Source organism: Hippopotamus amphibius, chromosome 1, assembly GCF_030028045.1.
Source record: "Hippopotamus amphibius kiboko isolate mHipAmp2 chromosome 1, mHipAmp2.hap2, whole genome shotgun sequence".
Taxonomy (NCBI): Eukaryota; Metazoa; Chordata; class Mammalia; order Artiodactyla; family Hippopotamidae; genus Hippopotamus; species Hippopotamus amphibius.
This window is the reverse complement of record NC_080186.1, coordinates 32779554-32800144: the sequence shown is the minus strand read 5'-3', so window position 1 is coordinate 32800144 and position 20591 is coordinate 32779554. Positions and strand designations below refer to the sequence as shown.

The 20591-nt window shown below is 50.6% G+C and overlaps 1 protein-coding gene across 1 annotated transcript; it reads left to right on the top strand.

Annotated features, from left to right (window-relative positions):
- Positions 1-18314: 18314 nt before the first annotated feature.
- CITED4 (Cbp/p300 interacting transactivator with Glu/Asp rich carboxy-terminal domain 4) lies at positions 18315-19651 on the top strand. The gene has a single exon (XM_057748374.1). The coding sequence runs from the start codon at positions 18554-18556 to the stop codon at positions 19109-19111; it is 558 nt and encodes a 185-aa protein (XP_057604357.1). The 5' UTR covers positions 18315-18553; the 3' UTR covers positions 19112-19651.
- Positions 19652-20591: the final 940 nt, after the last annotated feature.

Genomic DNA, 20591 nt, shown 5'->3' with positions numbered 1-20591 from the left:
GACCGATAAGCCCGCCCGCCGCTAATTACTGGGCGGCGCTGGGCGCGCCCGCGGCTCCTTTCAAGTGCCATCTCCCAGCGCAGAGCCCAGTAATCCGCATCCACACACCTGGGCGGGGAGCGGCGGCGGGGCGCGCGGCGCTGATTGGCTGCGCTCGCGGGCGGCTTCCCCTGCGCCATTCATCCGTTCATTCATTCACGGACCCACTCCCTCCGCACTCATTCACTCCCTTATCCACCAAACAGACGCTCGCGGAGGACCTTCTACTACGGCTGCCTTTCCCGTGAAACGGGATAACAGCGAGTCTCACAGGACGGTTCTAAGGTTTGCGTGGGCCTGCGGAGGAAAGGGACGACTCGTTTGTTAGGAATGTATTCCGTGCTTCACCATCGCAAATACACACCAGCGCACTGAGTGCTCACAAACACCCAGAAAAGCTCCATCTTACAGACCCACAGACGGAGGCACTGGGAGGCGGTGGGATATGCGGAGGTTACTCAGTAACAGGAGTGTCAGACTTCTGAACTTCCAGGCATCTCCTGGGGCTTCACCGCACAGGGAGTAGTTAGTACACAACCCATGCCGGCGGTACCGAATAAGAAAAATTACAGCAGCTGACGTTTCCGGGGCACCTCCTCTGTGCCAGGCCCTGTGCCCAGTGCTTTCTAATCCTTGCAACAACCTCAGACACTGAGCACTCATATTTCATTCCCAGGTTACAGGTGAGGAAGCTGAAGCTGAGAGAGTAAGTCACTTGCTCAAGGTCACACAGCTGAAGTGGCTGAAGTGAGCTTTGAATCCACTAAACTCAGCAGGGACACGGAAGCTCTCCACCGTGGAGCTGAAATAGAGCGACCCTTCTCCCCTTGTCCTTTCCAGCCTCAAGTTTAGGATGGGCAAAATCCCCTGAAAGTCTTCTCTATGCCCAGCTGCCTCCCACCCCAGGGACCAGCTCAAAATACTCAGGAGACAGTTTAGAGGAGATTTGACGCTGAGTAAAAGGCATGAGATAGTTACAAGCAACCTGAAAGTTTACACTCTCTGGGCCTCAGTTCCTCATCTATAAAATGGGCACAGCAGTCCCCATTCTGCCCCCTCCCAGCACTGCTGCTCGTTTGTTTTCCCTGAGTCCGTTGATTGTGTTCATTCACTTAGGATACTTCTTGAGTGCCAGCTACTGACTTTGCACCAGGGCTGGAGTGATCAACTGTGCTGTTTGCCCAGGACTGAGGGGTTCCTGGGCTGCAGGACTTGGAATGCTAAACTGAGATAGTCCTGGGCAAACCAGGACAGTTGGTCACCCTGCCTGTGCTGGTTGCTGGGGATTTGAGCCGTGTGAGAGCCTGGGCTGGTCTCTCTGAGAACTGGAAAGCTTCCTGCCCATGGGGAGGGATGCCCCGTGAGCTGTTGGTGCTGGAACAGGAGAGGGCGAGGCGCCCTGGCAATGCACTGTGCTCAGCTTTTTCCCTGTCCACTGGCTCTGGGCGCAGGCAGATATGCCCAAACAATCCTACCCATTGCCTGGCTGGGAAAGCCAAGGCTGAGAGACTGGCAGTGGCTTTCCCACAGCAGCTGCCATGAGTCAGTGCCCAGGGGCAGGGGTGGTCAATCCCACCTCTCTCTACCCACCCCTTCTCTGTATGACCTTGAACAAGCCACTCTACCTCTCTGCATCCTCACCTGGGGCTGGGGGCTGGGGGTGACAGGGTATCTCCAAGCCCAGTGTGGGTGATAACTGTTACAGGAGGCTTTTCTAGGAACCCTCTACTTCACCAGGAACTCCCAGTGAAGCAGACCTCCCCAAAGGCGAGGGTGCCTGCCAAGAACTTGGTCACTGCTGGGTTCTTGGCAGTGGCCAGGTGAGGATGTGCCAGAAAGAACCTAGAAAGATTGGCCTTTGAAATAGACAGAATGGGCCTTAACCCCAGCAGGTCATTGGGCCTCTCCGGGCTTCATTTTCCTCCCATAGAAGGGGGGTAGATATTGCCTACCTCCCGCCATTGGTGGTGTGAATGAGATTCTGATGATGAGGTGCTCAGGACATACCAGTTCCCTTCCTGCCCCCTTTACTGGTCCCTGTGCTCCGTGGACCAGCTGCTCTGGACTCAATCTAATGTCCTCTTCATCTGCTTCCCTCTTTCCCCTCCATCCAATGGGTACCCACCCTGTGCTGGTCTTCTTAGGACCTCAGGTAGGGCAGATATATAAAAAATGGAGTCTGCCTTCTTTCATGGGAAGCCATGGCAACCCCCCAGACCCCAGGTCAGGCGGGGAGAAAGAATAGCAGCAGCCATTGCCCCTGGGAAAACAGGAGACCAGCTCCTTCACACCTCCCCTCCCTCCAACTGTCACCCTCTGCCTGAAAGTTCTTTCCCTTCATCCCCTGCCACCCCACCCCCACCCCGCCCCCTGCCAAGTTCCACTGCTCCTCTGTCTTTGTCCAGCAGGAAGGCTGCCCTGGTTGCCCCAGGTAGAGTTAACTGCTCTTTCCCCCAGGAAGTCTAACCTGTCTTTGTTTTTGCTTAATTTATTTTATTGAAGTACAGCTGATTTATAACGTTGTGTTAATTTCTGCTATACAGCAAAGTGATTCAGTTATACACATATATATTCTTTTTCATATTCTTTTCCATTATGGTTTATCACAGGATATTGAATATAGTTCCCTGTGCTGTACAGGAGGACCTTGTTGTTTATCCATTCTATATATAATAGTTTGCATCTGCTAACCCCAAACTCTCAATCCATGCCCCCTCCCCCACTCCCCATTGGCAACCACAAGTCTGTTCTCTATATCTGTGAATGTTTCTGTTTCATTGATAAGTTCACTTGTGTGACATTTTAGTTCCCACACATAAGTGATAACATATGGTGTTTGTCTTTCTCTTTCTGACTTACTTCATTTAGTATGATAATCTCTGGGTCCATCCATGTTGCTGCAAATGGCATTATTTCACTCTTTTTTTATGGCTGAATAGTACTCAATTGCATATATGTACCACCTCTTCTTTAACCATTCATCTATCGATGGACATTTAAGTTGTTTCTATGTCTTGGCTATTGTGAATAGTGCTGCTGTGAACATAGGGGTCCACATATCTTTTTGAATTGAAGTTTTGTCCAGATATATGCCGAGGAGTGGGATTGCTGGATCATATGGCAACTCTATTTTTAGCTCTTTTAGGCAGCTCCATGCTGTTTTCCATAGTGGCTGCACCAGTTTACATTCCCATGGCCTGTCTTTTATCTGCAACCAAGCTCAGGGTCTAGTTCATTGTAGGCAGCAATAGATATGAAAAGAGAAGAATTAAAAGGTAGGATGTGGGCCTGAGTCTATGTTGAGGTTTGAGGGTTCATCAAAGGAATTCCTGCCCACTCTATGCCCAGAACGGGAGAAGGTGGCAGAGGAGAGGCTGTCTACTTCCTTCCAGGGTCTTTCTGCCTCACCTCTTACCCCTGTTTTACACCTTGATGGAGGCTGTCAGCAGCCTATCTCCACTGGCAGGGGACTGCTGGGATAGGGGAGTTATCCGACCCTGGGACACAGACATCCAGGTGTGGACTTCAGCTTTGCTAGGAGCAGTAGGTCACCTTGAGGAAAGTCATTTCCTTATTTGTGAGAGGTTTGACTGGATGACCTTGAAATCCTTCCAAAGGCAATCTTAGGATGCAAAAATCCTGGGACTTCCGGGTCTTCACATCCAGAATCCATGGTGTAAAGCTGCCCTGTCCAATATGGTAGCCACTGGCCATGCATAGCTACTGAGCACTTGATATGTGGCTTACCCAAATTGTGCTGTAAGGATCCAATACCCCAGATTTCAAATCTTTAATACCAAGCATGTGAATACCTCACTAATGTTTATATTGGTGACATATTACACTGTAATTTTGGATATATTGGGTTAAATAAAAATTGTTTTTAACATTCAATTCACTTGTTTCTGTTTACTTTTTTAAAAATGTGGTTACTAGAACATTTACAATTTCACTTGTGACTCACATTGCATTTCTATTACACAAGTCTGGATAAACAGCCGGTACTCACAGCTAAGCCAAGTTTTCCTCGCTGGGCACCAATCAGCTCTGGAGTTGTTGGGGTATATTCTCTTCCCAGGAGGGAAAAACCAGACTCTGATACCTTATGAGACAGTGCTGTTTCCTCCCCAAAAAGAAGGTACCTCAGGTCTCCTCTTCTCCTTTGAACAGCTATTTTCCGGGGAAGTGAAGAGCTCAGCTCATCTTCCAATGCTGTGCTCACTCCATAAGGAAGACAGAATTAAGACATGACTGGGAAATTCCTTTTCAGGTTGGCTTCCAGCCCAGCAAGAGCCAGGCAGACCCACCCTGAGGAAACCCCCAGCTGCCTCTTCCTGCCTGGCCCAACTTTGTCCCCTAAGTCTGAGCCAGGCTCTGGGGGAGGTGTCCTGGCTGGAGACTATGGGAGCTGCCCTATCCCATAGTTTCCAGCCAGGACACCACCAGGCTCAAGATTCCAGGGGGCACGTGACTCTCCCCCAGGGAATCTACACACTAGTCAGGGAGGCAGGTCACACCCAGAGAGTAAGTGGAGATGATCACAGCAGCCTGCATCGGCTGGAAAACAACAGATCTTTACTGAGATATGGGTAAATATGGGCCCTGTTTCTCCACACCCCACCCCCACCAATATTCCACTCCACATTTTGAGAAGGAAATTAAGAACAGGACACAGTGGTTGAGAGTGAAACCTTCACACTCCTTCAGGGATAAAGCCCAGTTTGGCCAGGTGCTCACTGTGTGACATTGAGCAACCTCCCTGGGCCTCAGTCTCCTCATCTGTGAAATGGGAACAATCCTAGTATGTACCTTGCAGGGTTGTTGTAAGAATTCAGTGAAATCATGCATGCATGGGGCCTGACAGAGAAAGGGCTCATAAAACACCGGCTACTGTTACTATTATTAATGAAAACAGAATCCTTCCTCATTCATGGACTTATTTTCATAAAATCAACCAAACCAAAGCTGCCATAGGGGCATCACAGGGACTCTAAGAACCAGTCATTGGAATGACACGGTTTGACTGGAAAGGGGTTTTGCAGGGTGTTTGGTCTAGTGCTTCATAAAGACCAGCTGTATGTCTCTGTGACAGTTGGAACATCCCCTCTGCTGAGAGTTGACAGGTCCAGTCCTCAAGCACCATAGACTGGAGTGGCAGCAGGGCAAGGAGGACCCTGCCCCTCAGGCAGCCCCTTCCTCTGCTCCGCTACCCTCCCCCCCACCCCCGCCCACTGACAGCAGGGCCCGGAGGGGTGGGGTGGAGTTGAAGGGAAAAGGGCCTGGAGACCCCAGAAGTTATTTTCCCCTTAATTCCCTTCAGTTCACCTGCAAAATGAAGTCGCAGGCAGGATATGCTTCCATTTCCCTCAATATTCCCACTTAAAACAGGATTTTCAACAAGTGGAATTTTTTTAAGTCTCCAAACGAGTCTGTTGTCCTAGCAATTCCAGATCCTCAAACAGAAAAACTCGTATCAAGAAAACAATCATATTAGCACCCAATCATGTTGGACGAAGTGTTATGCCCTAATTTTTCTGTCTTCAGAATGGTTTTGAATACATCCTTCGTTAGTCATGTTTATGTAACTTTGTCAACTGCTCATCCTTGAAAGAAAACAAGTGTTTATTCTGAGATAATGCCTGTTTGGGTTTTTTGGTGTTGAAATGGCTTCCCTCTTATGAAGTGGTGACGTGGCTGGTAGTTGCTTTTGGTTTGTTTGGCTAGCTGATTGGGCTGCTTTATGTGTCCTGACTTGGTGAAATAAAAAATCAGCCACCTTACGGCAGTTGCTATAATTTGGAAGGGGATGGTTTACTGACCTAAAGGTCTGGGAACAACTGAGCCCGTCCAGCCTCCCACCCACTGAGCGCCTTCCTCTTGTCCTGCCCAGGCTGTACCCTCAGGGGTACAGGGATGAGAGAGGGATGGTGGGAATCCTCTAAACTATTTCCCTGACCATGGGGCTCCTCCAACTCCTGGCAATGAGGCACTCACATTTCCAGAAGCTACCGTACTATCCTCAGACACCTCCGACTCTAAAGAAGTTCCTTCCACTGAACTGAGACCACCTCCCAGTGGTCCTAGGTTCATTTTTCAGAGGTCACCCAGAATGTTCCACTCTCACTACCTAGAAACAGCTATTTCAAGACCTGAAGGCAGTATGATTAAGGCCTGCTGGTGGCATCCCTTCTTTGGGCCAAGCCTTCCAGTTCCTTCCTTGGAGGGCCTCCACCTTGCCCACCCCTCAATCCTTTGGATCCCCCCAGGGGCTCAACCTGAGAGGCTAGCAATGTGGTTGATAAGGATGTGGACCCAGGAGTCAGGCAGTCTTGATATGAATCCTGGCTACACCTCTATCTGGCTGTGTGACCTTAGACAAGTTACTCCAGCTCTCTGTGCCTCGGTTTTTAGCTCCCTCACCTCAAAGCAGAGATAATAACAGCTTGGACAGGATTGTTGTGCTATGAGGATGAAGTCAGTTAACACGCATTACGCCTGTAGAATAGTGCTTGGCTCTGTGCTGTGCTCAGCATGTGTCACCTAGGATGTACTTTGCGATCTCACCCTCCCCACTCCATCACTGGGGTAGGGGCGGGGTCTAGGGGGCAGGGGTGTGGGAGTGGGGGTGGGGAGGGCCGCCTGACCCAAGCTGGGCCAACGGGTCTTTCCCCAGGACTTGCAGGCTCAGGGAAAGGAGTCAGTTTTTCTCCATGAGCTAAAGGCTCAAGGTATAAAACTCAGACACCATGAAGAAAATCAGTGTGCTGTGAAAGAGAAAAAAACATAATGTTCAGAAAAAAACAAAGACAGGAGACCCAGAGAGAGTGCTAGTTCCAGTTGCTCCTAAGACCAGCTCCATCCCAGCCTTTCCTAGAACTTCAGTGTTTGTCTCAGTAACTTAGTAACTTACCTAGTAATTTAGCAACTACCTCAAACCTTAGGGCTTAAAGCAGCAATCATTTATTAGCTCCTGATTCTATATGCTAGGTGGGCTCTGCTGGCATCTCCTGGGCCCATTCATGCCATTGCTGTCAGCTGGTAGCTTGACCAGAGCTGCTTGGTCCAGGAGGCCTGAAGGGGACCTAGCATTTACTGAATGTCTGCCACATGCCAAGCACGGTGGAAAATACCAGAGTGGAGAAAATCAATATTCACTGAGCTCCTACCTTGTGTTAGGCCCAGGATGGAATTTCAGGTATATTATCTCACTTAATCCTCCTGACTACATGGTCAGTGAGTTATTATTGCTACCACCCCCATTTTACAGATGAGGAAACTGAGGCTCGGAGAGGAGGAACAGCTTGCCTAACATTTCAAGACCCAGAGGAGCAGAGGTGGAATTCAAACCAAAGACTCCTGACTCTCTGCAGAGCCCACACTCTTGCACTGCACCATCCTGGCCCTTCCCCCATCACAGAGTAAACCTGGGCCCTACCCTCATGCTGCTTTAAGTGTCATCAAGCAGATCAAGTAGACAAGAACTCCAACAGTGTAAGATTCAATGCCATTCATTCAGTAAAAGTGCACCCATACCTCTTTTGCGCTAGGCACCATGTTAGGTACAGGGATGCGGAAATGACTCAAACACAGGATGCAGTGGCAGCAGAGTGGAGGAGGAAGTGATTAATCATGTTGCTCTTTATCAGCCTGATTCTTAAGGGATGGGCAATGCTAGGGAGGAAATGCAGCTCAGGCCAAACTCCCCTTCGCACAGATGTGCAGGGTCTCACGGTCCCACTTACATAGCAAGCAGAGGTCAATGTCATCCTCAGCCGGACGATCCAGGGCTCTGAGGCCATCCTTTGAGCCTGGCTGCAAAGCTCGGTACAGGCCATGTGTTCACAGGATATCTGTGGATGCCACATCAGAATTTGCAGCTTCCAGGGTGAGAGGACACCCTTGTCACCTTCTGAGGCAGCTTGGGAACTTCTGAGCCCCAGGGAGAAATTTCTGCCAGCCCAGAGTTGGGATGCTCAGTGATACAGCATCCACATGCCCAGAGCCCTGTCTGCCGTGTGCAGGCATGAGCAGTGGAAGAAGCCTGACCTATGAATGAGCCAGACTCCCCTGTGAATTCTAGCTGCACCGGTTTCTGGCTGTGTTCCCGGAAGCTGGCTATTACCTTTCTTGAGTATTCTTCTTATTATCTGTAAAATGGGGACAAAACTCCCTATCTGACCCAGCACTTTTTATGTTTCTTGAGGTAGCTTCACTAAAATCAGGATTGTCTCAGGAGAACCAGGGCACCTCCTGAAACCCCAAGGCAGAGGGGCCCGTGAGCCTAGCACGCCCCCTGTAAAGCCACCACATATTCAGACGAGACTCCTTCCCCATCTCCCCTCTCACTTCTCTTCCCTCCGTGCTTGCTTCATTTTTCTCCCTCTGCAGACAGGTTTCCTCCATTTATCTGGTGCCTGTGGCAAAAACTGGCTGCCTCCGCAGCTCACACATAGGTTTAATGTGTGACATTCCCAGCTTCATTCAGTCTGGCTGCCGTTTTTCAGTCCCACTTCCAAACTCCCGGGAGAAAGAATCTGATTCGGCTGAGCCTGGACTCCACCACTCTGGTCTGCAGCACAGGGGCTTACGTCCAGCAAAGTGGGTCATAGAGCATAACAGGAGCCCCCTGGGTAAAATGAGGAAGGGGGCACTTCTCAGAGGCGTGTCGCCATGGGTGAGGCAGATCCCCCCAAGAGCTACTGTGAAGATTAAACAGGACAATGGACCTCGGCTCCCCCACCCACGCTCTCCCCTGGCACCTGATAGACATATGCCTCAAGGGAGGGTCTTAGGTCAGATCCCCTAGAAGCTGAGCTCTCAGGAGAAGAGCAGTGAGGAAAAGAAAGGGTGGAGTCGCAGCCTGACCCACGGAGAGCTCTGGGGCCGTTGCCACACAGAATCTGTCTCACATTAAAGGCAAGGAGACTTGTCTATTGTACTCTCATCAGTCAGTCCCCAGACCTGGCGGCGGCTGGGGTGAGGCAGGGGGGAGGCTTGCATTTGGCTGAGGGCAGTTCTCAAGAGAAAGGGGCAGCTGTGATTGTTAGCAGCCAACATCCCAGCAGCTGGGAGGCCAGTGTGCCAGCCGGGAAAGGAGATGCACGCGGGGCGCCAACAGCATCCATTACAGGGAGTCTCCCGTGGACGTACGCGGGCACTGGTTGACTCTTGCCTTTACATCTCCCTTTAGTGTGTTTAAGAGTAATATTAAATTATATTTTGAATATGTATTTTTTCTATAATGTATGAGTTTTCATACACTGTATGTTACTACATATAGTACATACAAATATACCTATTACTATAAAGATTGAACACGCAAAACTGCACATGTAGTAAGTTCTACAGGGAATCCTTAAGGACTACACATGATTTTTGCCTTACATGTTGATTGTGGAACTGAATGCCCTTGCCCTGCCCCGATTAAGTATGACTCCACTCTAAGTGGTTGAGTGCCTCCTGCCACCAATCGGCCTCTTCCACAGGGTCACAGGACTCTCGCCTTGATGGGGCACCAAGGGAGGCCTTGCGGCTCCAGTGGCTTCCCAACCTACTTGAAACACATCCAAGCCCTTGACTTGGCACCTCAGCTGACCTGACCCTTGCCTACCTCCCGATTGCTGACACTCGGCTCACCAGCCTCCAACCTCAGAGCCTTCGTTCTGTTCCTCAAATGCAGCAGCTCTTTCCCACCTGAGCCTTTGCACGTGCTGCTTCTTTGCCCAGAGCATCTACCCTCTGTTCTTTGCAGAGTTGGCTTCTCCTCTTTACCAGGTTCAACCTAATGTCTCCTGTCCAGGAGGCAGGCCCCAACCCCTCTTTCTAAAGTAAGTTTGGATGAATTGGGAGATTGGGATTGCCATATAAACATTACTGCTAAGAAAAAGTATCAAATTGTACACTTTAAATATATGCAGTTTATTGTATGTCAATTATATCTCAATAAAAGTTCTTAAAAAAAAAAGAAAAAAAAATTAAGTTCAAATCACCCTGCTTGTTTCCCTCTTAGCCCCTTACAGTTTGTAATCATTTTGTTTTATCCCTTGGTTCTTGTCTCTCCTGTCACTAAACTGGAAGCTCTATGAGGCCGGGAAGTACCTGGCACACAGTAGGAGCTCAGTATTTGTTGAATGAATGAATGAATGGGTGTGTTGCCGTGCCCCAGCAGCTTACCTCAAATCCATCCTGTCCGTTTCCACTGGCAGGAGAGATAGTACCAACAGGCGGGTCATCACTCCCCTGCTCAGAGCCCTTCCGTGGCCCGTCCCTGTGCACAGCTGCTGATAGTCCCTTGCCTGAGCAGGCAAGCAGAGGACATGAAGTCAAAAGACCCAGGTTCAAGTCTCACCCTTGCCACTCGCTAGCTATGCAACATTAGCCACATTGATTCCCCTAGCGCTGTCTTAGATCCTTCCTATAAAATATGTGAAGCACCTCCTGCCTTTTCTCCTTCTTGGGTTGTTGTGAGAAGATATAGAAACCTCTGCACAGATGATTTTCAGTGTTATGAGTGCTGACTTGCAAGGGCCTCATCATTCGGGTCTGATTTCTCCCTGTCCAGACATAAAAAGACCATTATTCTGGCCCCACCCAGCCACCTGGTACTTCCTGAACTTCACTGTGTACATTCACACTTTGGTGCTTGCACTCAAAAGCTATGCTCTTTGTCAAGAAAGCCCATTTCCCTGCCTTCTCTATCTGTCCAGATCCAGCCCATCCGAGAAGGCTCACTCCTCCATGGCACCTTCCCCCACCTCACACACCTCTGCATCTTTGATGTTTGCTTTACACCTGGGACTGTCTCCCTCCTGTACTCCAAGTTCCTTTCCCTGGTCCAAACTGCTAATCCCAACATCACACTGCACTGTTTTGTACAGACCAGGCCCTGTACTGGGAAATGGGGCTTCAAGGTGGAGGGACACCCCAACGCTACCACAGAGGAACACCACCAAATGGGATCAGAGGGACAAAACAGCCCTTGATAACTGATCTGCAGGCTGAGAGCATAGAGGTTAGGTGCACTTGCACTAAAGTCAGATACACCTGACTTTGAATCTCAGGATGCCTGGAACAGAAACCTAACTACAGTGCCTTAACTAAATAGCACATATTTTTTTTCCAATAGTAATAAGACCAGAGCCGGGCTTTCAGGACTGCTACAGGGGCTCCGTGGTGCATGGAGGGCCCAGGCTCCTCCTAGACTCCACTCTGCCATCCTTAGCATATGCCATCATTTTTCTTCTTTGTACCTGTTTTCTCACCTATAAGATGGGAATAAGTACCTTCTGTATAGGGTTGCTGTAAAAATTAAATGAGCTGATATATGTGAAGAAGCTTAGAACAGAATCTGGCAAATGTTAAGTGCTCTATAGTGTTAGCTGTTGTTGCTGTTGTTGCTGCTGTTGTTGTTATGTCCTTATGCTAAAAAAATGTCTGCTGCCCCTCTGGGCATCACATCCTCATCCCTGGCAGGAAAGGAGGAAAAGCAAAGCACAAAAAGTGAGTGCTGGCTGAATCCCTCTGTTTTTCTTTTCCAATGGAGGTGAAATTCATATCACATAAAATTAACCATTTAAAAGTGAACAGTTCAGTGGCATTTCATATAGTCACCATGTTGTGGAACCACCATCCTGTTCCAAACGGAACCCTCATACTCACTAAGCAGCTGCTCCTCAACCGCTGGCAACCACCAATCTTCATCCTGTCTCTGTGGATTTACCTTGTCTGCGTAATTCCATGCATTTTTAAGGAGCTTTCCAGGCAGCCCCACCCAGCCTCTTCTGCTTATATCTCACTGGCCAGGAATGAGTCTGATTTTTGACCAGACACATTGCTGCTCTCAACAAAATCAGCAATCTGTTATTTTATATTCTAACACTTACTGAAATTAAGTTTTGCACCTACTATCATATTTTATTGATCCTCAGACCCGTGAATTCTCTTTACACTTTAATTTTTCCAAAATAAGAATCGTCTCATATTGATAATACGGTCGGCCTTCTATATCCGCTAGTTCCACATCTGCAGGTTCTGCATCTAAAAAGATTCCAGAAAGTTCCAAAAAGCAAAACTTGAATTTACATGCTGGCAAATATTTACATTGTATTTACAATTATTTACATTGTATTAGGTATTTTAAGTAATCTATGATGATTTAAAGTCTAGGGAAGGATGTGCATAGCTTATACGCAAATACTAAACCATTTTACATAAGGTCGTGAACATCTGCAGATTTGGGGGTTTTTTTTGTATTTATTTATTTATTTATTTACTTATTTAGGCTGAGCTCAGTCTTCATTGCGATGTGTGGGCTTCTCTAGTTGTGGCCCACGGGCTCTAGAGTGTGCGGGCTCAGTAGTTGGGGTATGTAGGATCTTAGCTCCCCGACCAAGGATCAAACCTAGGTCCCCTACATTGGAAGCCTGGAGTCTTTTTTGTTTTTTCTTATTAATTAATTTATTTAGACTGCATCGCGTCTTAGTTGCAGCACACAGGATCTTCCTTACAGCATGCAGGCTCTTTCGTTGCAGTGCGCAGGCTCTTTTTTGTGGTGCATGGACGTGGGCTCTAGAGCACAAGGGCACAGTAGTTGTGGCACATGGGCTTAGTGGTTGTGGTGCGCCGGCTTAGTTGCCCCGCAGCATGTGGGATCTTAGTTCCCTGACCAGGGATCAAACCCACATCCCCTGCATTGGAAGGCAGACTCTTAACCACTGGACCACCAGGGAAGTCCCAAGCATCTGCAGATTTTGGTATTCACTGGGGTCCTGGAACCAATCCCCACATGGATGTGAAGGAATGACTGTATCACATTTTAAATGAAATACAGGCATTGTTCTAGGTCCTGAGGATAAATCAATAAATGAAACAGACAAAATCCCTGCCTGTGTAGAGCTGACATTCTAGTGGTGAAGAGATAAACAAATGTAATAAATGAGTATTATTTAATGTGTTAGAAGACGACAACTGCTTAGAAAAAAATAAAAGTAGAGCCAAATCAGGCCCGTTTGGGAGGTGGAACTGGTTGCTGTATTAATGTATGTCATCTATTGCTGTGTGACAAATTATCCCAGAATTCAGCAGCTTAAACCACAAACATGTATTATCTCAGTTTCTGTGGGTCAGGAACCCATGATTGGCTTACCTAGGCTGCGAACAAGATGTCAGCTGGGGATGTGGACATCCAAGAGCTGACTGGGGCTGGAGGGTCCACTTCTGAGATAGCTCACACATATGGCTTTTGGGAAAAGGCCTTAGTTCCTCACCAGCTATTGGCAGGAAGCCTCAGTTCCTTGCCATGTGGGCCTCTCCACTAAGGCTGCTTGAGTGTCTTCACGGCTTGTCAACTAACTTCCCCAGAACAAGTGATTCAAGAGTGAGAGCAAGGAGAAAACCACAATATCTTCTATGACCTAGTCTTGCAAATGACACTGTCACTTCTGCTGTATATTCTATTTGTTAGAAGTGAGTCACTATGTCCACCCCACATTTAAGGAGTGGGGAATTTGAGGAGGTCTGTCAAATAATTAGTGGACATTTTTGGAAACTACCACAATAAAATGGAGTGGTCAAGAGAAGGGTAGTATTTGAACAAAGACTCAAAGGAAGTGAGAGAATTAGTCATGCAGATATGGGGTCAGGGAGCAGATTATTCTGGGCAGAGGAAAGAGCTGGAGCTGTCGGGGCAGGAGCTTACCTGGCATGCTGGTAAAGAAGAAAGAGAGACTGACACTGGGAGGAAACGAGCGGGGCTGCCACACTCCTTTCCTCCATTGCTAGCTGTTGACCTTGGGCAAGTCACTTCTCTCTCTGTGAATGATAGCAGCTACTCACAGGTTTGTTCTGAGGCGTCAAGAAAATACTCCATCTGACGCATCCAGCCCATGTCTGGTACGTAGTAAATGCTCAATAAATGTTAGCTAATACTATATTTGTTACAACCTGGTGCCGTAGCTTCATTTTCATCATCTGAACATCAGGTACAGTGGTGCAAGTCATCATCTGGGGGCTCTTGGAGGACATGGCCTTTAGGGGATCTGTAGAAACACCTCCCCTGGTCTGCAACTTTGAGGAAAAGCTGCAGAAGAGGTGAGCTTTGCCTGCCTGTCAGAGCCTGGAACTCAGGTCTCAGAGCAGCCTCCAGGGCTGAAGGCCAAGTCTGCCAAGCTGCTGGGTAAGGCTGGGGGTTCTGCTCAGCTGGGGACTGGGGAGCCGGCTCAGAGGTGCTAGAGAGAGGTCTTCCCCAGGTACCACACCTGAGCCCTCCAGTCTCAGGCAATCTTTACCTTGGGTGCTAGACATGGGGCTGTCAGCAAGAGTAAAACCCAAAATGTCTTGCCAACCAGAACCTGGGGTCTTTGGGAGAGGTAGAAGCCACTTGGGGTGGATCTTTCCATAAGTCCTCAAGAAGAGAGATTGGACACGAGGAAGGAGTGGGAAGAATTGCATCCTCACTTGGTGACACAAGATGGTCCCTAGGGGTTACTGGTTCCTTCCACTGCTGACCACTGACCAATGCCCACCTGGGTCAAGGATTACTGTGGCCCTATCAGCTCATGCCATGTGGACTCAAGGGTGTCTCCCCGCCACTCCCCACCAGGGGCTCATGAAGACATGGCTTGGGGTGAAAGCAGCTTGGGTCAGTGGGGATGGTTCTGCTCCAGGACTACAAAAGTCCCTTCCAGCCCTGGCTCCACCACACACACATTGTGACCTCAGCCAACTTCCTAAGTTATTTTCTAGGCTTCAGTTTCCTTCTTTGTCAAAAAAGATAATAACTTCTGCTCTGCCTAATTCACTCATTCAACAGATACTTAAGTCCCTCCTATGCGTCAAGCACCATTCTAATGCCTTAGAAATACTGTGCAGAACAACAGAGGCAAGGCCTCTGCTCTCAAGGAGCTGACCTGTGGGTAGAGAGACAGTCTTTGAAATAATGCCAAGTGGTGGTAGGCGCTGAGAAGAAAAGCAGAACAGGGTGAGGAAATAGGGTCAGAGGTGGCCTCTCTGAGGGGGGACTTTTAGAAGATCAGAACCAAGGGAAGGAGTGAACTATGTGGATGTCTGAGGAAAGAGCATCCCAGCCAGCAGGAACAGCAGGAGTCCCAAGAAATGAATGTGCCTGGGTGATCCAAGGAAGAGCAAGGAAGCAATTCATGGAAATGCTAGGAACAAGCAAAGTTCAACCAGGGCAGAGCTTTCACAGCATAAGTTAGGTCACGTCACTCAGCTGCCAAAGTCCTTACAGGGCCTAAGAGGGCCCTATCAAGGCCCCACATGATCTTCTCCCCTCCCCCCTCTCTCACCTCCTCTGGCCCCAAGCTCCCTCTGCTCCAGTTACCCTCCCTCCTGGCTGTGGCTCACACCTGCCTCCAGGCTTTACCTTAACTCAGGGGCTCAGAATCACCCGCAGGGCTGATTCAAATGCCATTGGCTGGGCCCCAGCCACTTCTGATTCAGCTCTGGGGTGGGGCCCCAGAGGTGCATTCCTAACAAGGTCCCTGGTGATGCTGATGCCTCGGTCCCTGGTACTACAGCTTTAGCAGGACGCTCCACTTGTCCCCTCTGCTGGGATCACGTGGCTACTACCCTCTCCTCCTTCAAGTATTTGCTCAAACCTTATAGTTTCAGTGAGGCCCACCCTGACCGTACTGTGCAATACTGCACGCTGCACCTGTACCCCCAGTCTCCTCCCTAATCTGTTTTTCCTTTTTTCCATAGTGTCTACCACTTTCTAACGCATGAATAATTATTTTACTTAGTTTGATGTTAACTGTATGTCCCCAGGTACTCAAGAGTGGTTCTAACCCAGACCCCATGAACCCCTGAGGACCCCCTGGATCTCCCAGGGATCAGCTAACCACCAAATTTATATGCAATAGTGACCATGATGTTTGTAGTGTTAACCTAAAATAATAAAACAGCCGGTCATTTTACCAGCAAAACAGGTTTATTCAATAGTAGCAAACAATTGTAACTTGGGACATACGATGCGGTGAAACATGTGCAAGTCCAGGTAAAGCAAAGGAGAGGAAACCCTTTTATAAAGAAGGGGGAAGTTGGAGGGGTTGTTACAAACAAAAAGTCCATTGGAGGAAACTAGGAGTTTGAAGTATAGTGACTTTTCATTGGCTGACTTGTGATACTCTCTGATTGGCTGAGCGGTTGCCAGGCAAGCAGAAAAATCTTTCTTCCTCTGCCGGAAAATAGCTTCACATCCTGCTGGAGATGCAAGGTAGGTCTCTTCCTGTTGGGATCTGTACTATGCCCCAGTGGTACCTTTGTGAGAGTTCCCCCTTCTGGGCTCCTGACTCCATTTTAGTGACGTTTCCCTTTATTAATTTTCAGTCAGTAGCTTTCATTAGATCCTCAAAGGCTTCCTTGATCCCAAAAGCTTAAAAACTACTTGCGGGTCAATGTCTGGCATAGACTAGGTGCTCAATAAGCATCTGTTGACTAAATTAAAGACATTTTAAAACATTATTCACACACATACACACTCACTTTTTTTTTTTTTAAGGAAACTGTTTAGTGGCACATTGGCTTCCAAATGTTGGTGTCCTCAGACAACAATGTCAGAACAACAGAATTGTTTTTTAAAAATACAAATTTATGATTCAAAGGACCCTCAAGAGAGTCTGAGTCGGGGTTTGGGTGGGGCGAGAAATTCAGCATTTTTCAAAGCCTCCTGCTTCCCCCCTACGCCCTCCCCTCCAGGTGAGTCTGAAGTGTAGCCAGGTATAGGAATTTCTGCGTGAAATCTTTATTGGAGACAGACTCAGGAGACTCAATTCCCATGTGCAGCTTTTACACTTTGCAAAAAATCTCACAAGCTCGCCGGTGACCCGGCAGGGACTACAATCTCTCTTTCACTGAGTAGAAAGCTGAGGTCCTGGGGAACCAAGTGACAGCCCCTACCCACACCCAACGGTCATACTGCCTGCAGGTGGTAGAGATATGATTAGAACTTGGGCCCCTGGCCTCTCACTCTAGGGTTCTCTCTGCACAAACTGGATAAACCCAAGTTCCAGGAAATCCCAAGGACACTACCAGGGAAGGGAGCCAAAGAAGGGAGGGGCAGAGTGGCAAACACATGGAGGGCAAGGTTCAGGAAGTTGTCTCCTGGCCACCAGGAGAGACTCCAGCTGCTCCAAGGACACAGGTGTTCACATGATAACTCTGGCTGTGTATGACCCCTGGACAGTCACTTTCCCTTTATGTGCCTTAGTCTCTTTATCTGCAAAATGGGGCTGATAATCCATGTCCCGCCCCCAGTAAGATGTTTGTAGACTATATAACACTCTAAACACCCAAGCTGTAACTATTGTTATCAAGAGGAGGTGCAACATATCCCACTCAGAAGATCTCTAGGGACAGAACTAAATCCAGCCTTTCATTCATTTGAGGTACATTTTTGAGCAGCTACTACGCACCAGGCACTGTGCTGGGCGCGGTGCACACATCCCCTCATTTAACCCTCCCCACAGCCCAGTGTGATTGGTGCTGTGGTTGTCCCTATTTTACAGATGGAAAAACTGAAGCTCAGGGGAATGAGTTGTAATTCACTCCATCATCTGTCAACTCCACCCGACTTTTACTGAAAACCTGCTCCGGGCCAGGCTCTGGGCCAAATGCTGAGGACACGAAGCTGAACAAGTCCTTCAGGAGACATGCCCATAAATTACTTTAATAACAACTCAGTACATGCTTCCACAGACAAGCGAGTGGGAGCCGGGGGAGGAGCAACTGGCTCTCCTGGGCGTATGTGGATGGGCAGCTGAGATGCCCGTGCCGTGTGTAGAGGTGGCAATCAAAAGGCCTGGGTTCGAGTCTCACTTCCGTCAAGACTTTTCTGCCTACTCCCAGGAAACCTGCCACTGAGCCTTGCCAATTTTCTTAACCTGGAAAATTAAGAGGTTAAGAGGTTGGGCTTGTGATACTGCAGTTGTGGGGGCCTAAACCTCTGACCCTCCCAGCCCACTTTCTGGTCCATTCAAGCGTGGCCGCAGCCAGCGCTGAGACTGAGCGTAGGGCAGCCAGAGGAGACCATTTGAAAAGTGCCAAACACCACGCTCCGGGACTGAACTCAAAGCCCAGGGCACAGCCTGATGTCCAAAGGGCGGAGCTCCGGCAGGGGCGGGGCGGAGACCTCCTGGAGGCGCGGTGCGGCCCGCCCAGAGCGTCTCATCCAGCCAATGAGCACCCGGGGGTGGGGCAGCCCCGCCTCTGGGTATAAGTAGGCGCCGAGGCCGGGGGCGCGGCGCAGAGGTCTAGCAGCCCGACCGCCCAAGTGTGCGGGCTCGTTGCCGCCTGGAGCTAAGGTGCACGAGAGCGTTGAGTTCCGTGCGTCCCGGGCCGCGCAGGAGCACAGGTCGGGTTCGGTTTTTCTTTGCCCGGCTGGGGTGCACAGAGGGCACGGGGTTCGGATCCCTCGCCGCAGAGGAACAGCTGGCCGGGACCGGGGGAAGCCCGAGCTGACCATCGGCCCGCCGCCGCCGGCAGCCGGCCCGCCGTCATGGCCGACCACCTGATGCTGGCCGAGGGCTACAGCCTGGTGCCGAGGCCGCCGCCCGCCGCGCCCGCTCATGGCCCTCACGCGCTCCGGACGCTGCAGCCGTACTCGGGCCCGGGCCCGGACAGCGGGTTGCGGCCGCGGGGGGCTCCGCTGGGCCCGGCGCCGCCTCCACCGGGGGCCCTGGCATACGGGGCCTTCGGGCCGCCGCCCGCCTTCCAGCCCTTTCCGGCCGTGCCACCGCCGGCCGCCGGCAGCGCGCACCTGCAGCCCGTAGCGACGCTGTACCCGGGCCGCGCGGCTGCGCCCCCCGGCGCCCCAGGAGGCCCCCCAGGCCCGCAGCCGGCGCCCGGCGCCCCGGCCCTGCCACTGCCGCCGCCCGCGCACGCCCTGGGCGGCATGGACGCCGAGCTCATCGACGAGGAGGCGCTGACGTCGCTGGAGCTTGAGCTCGGGCTGCACCGCGTGCGCGATCTGCCCGAGCTCTTCCTGGGCCAGAGCGAGTTCGACTGCTTCTCCGACTTGGGGTCGGCGCCCCCCGCCGGCTCGGTGAGCTGCTGAGCGAGGCCAGGCCGCCTGGCCTGCCCAGGAGAAGGGGGCCGGCCCGCCCACCGGACTCCGCACCCAGCGCCTGGGCCCCGCACGCACCCTCCGTGAGGGTGGAGGCAGCGGTTAGGGCACCGAGCCTACGCCGGGCTGGGACGCCTGGCCTCACTCCAGGCCCTGCCTCCTGCAGGATGACAGTTTGGGTTCATCTCTCTGACCTGGAGCCTCAGCGGTAAAGTGAAGGGGACTGGACCCCCCTTTCGGACTCCCAGTTCTTAGATTCTGTATCCTCTCCTGTCGGACTCTCCCCCGCCCCAACCCCCAATCTGAGCCATCCCAGGCCTCTGCCTGAGTCCCCCTCTCCTTGTGCAACCCACTGTGGCCACTGGGTCCCTGGAGCCGCCCACCTGTCAGGCCCCCACACCTGCTGCCTGGGCCCTGAGGTCGCTGGGCCTCCCGCCCGGGGAGGAGCAGAATGTACTGACCTCACCCCTCCGGAGTAGGGCAATGCCCCATCTGGCCTCCAACACCAAAATAAAACTGGGTCACTTTCCAGTCTGGCGTTTTCATTTCTTTGTCACTCTAACTAACTATATTTGGCTTCTAGAGTCCTGAGGCTGTTGGGGGCCCTTCGTGGGATGGAGGCCACAGCCCCTGGCAGTGGTCAGGAGAGGAAACTGACAGTTTCTTTCGAAAATATCTGTGAGTTGTGCAATTGTTATGTCATAACCTGGAAGGCAGAGGCTGCCACCACTGGGTGGCAAGGTAACCCAAAGGCACCAAAGATGGACTTGCCCGATCCTGGGAGGGGTGGCAGGGAGCTTGGGGGTGCTGCCCTCACTGTTTGCTCAGCATGGAGGCCAGAGGGGAGCTGGGTGTACCTGAGGGCTCAGATTCTGGCTTTGAACTGGGGCGCTCTCCCTCCATCAAGACACCCTCTATTCAGATTTCTGAAGCCATTTCCTCAGAGACAGATGGTCCCGGTCTTAGGTGGCTGTGAGGATCACATGCAATGTGAGGCCTTTAGCACAGCGCCAGACACCTGGGCGGCCCTCAGTGAATGATAATGGTGATTATTCTACAATAATAATCATGCCCTCAAGGAGTCACCGTCCAGGTGGGAGGAGGGAGTGACAGGCCTGGAAATCGACTCATCTTGGTACAAGGAAGAGTGGGATGAGGACTAGAAAATAGGTAGGATGGCCTAGCGGGCAAACCCAGAGGAGGAAGTGGTTTCAGCTGGTGGGGGTCAGGTCAGTTCAGGCTTCAGGGGGCTGATGACATTTAATGTGGTGAGAAGAGCCTTGAATGATGAGGACGTCTTTAGGACTTGGAGAAGATGGCATGCAAGTGGAGAGCCCGTTCAAAGACAGGGAGGCATACAAGTACAGGGCCTGTACAGGAAGGCACAGGGTCTCTAGAAAGGTCTATTGGCTTTATGGGGACTTTGGAGGGTAGGCATAGTCCTGTTCTACAGACGAGGGATGTGCAGCTG

Bases quoted from the DNA above. Each gene is read 5' to 3' on its own strand.
- CITED4 (XM_057748374.1), top strand. From the start codon at position 18,554: ATGGCCGACCACCTGATGCTGGCCGAGGGCTACAGCCTGGTGCCGAGG.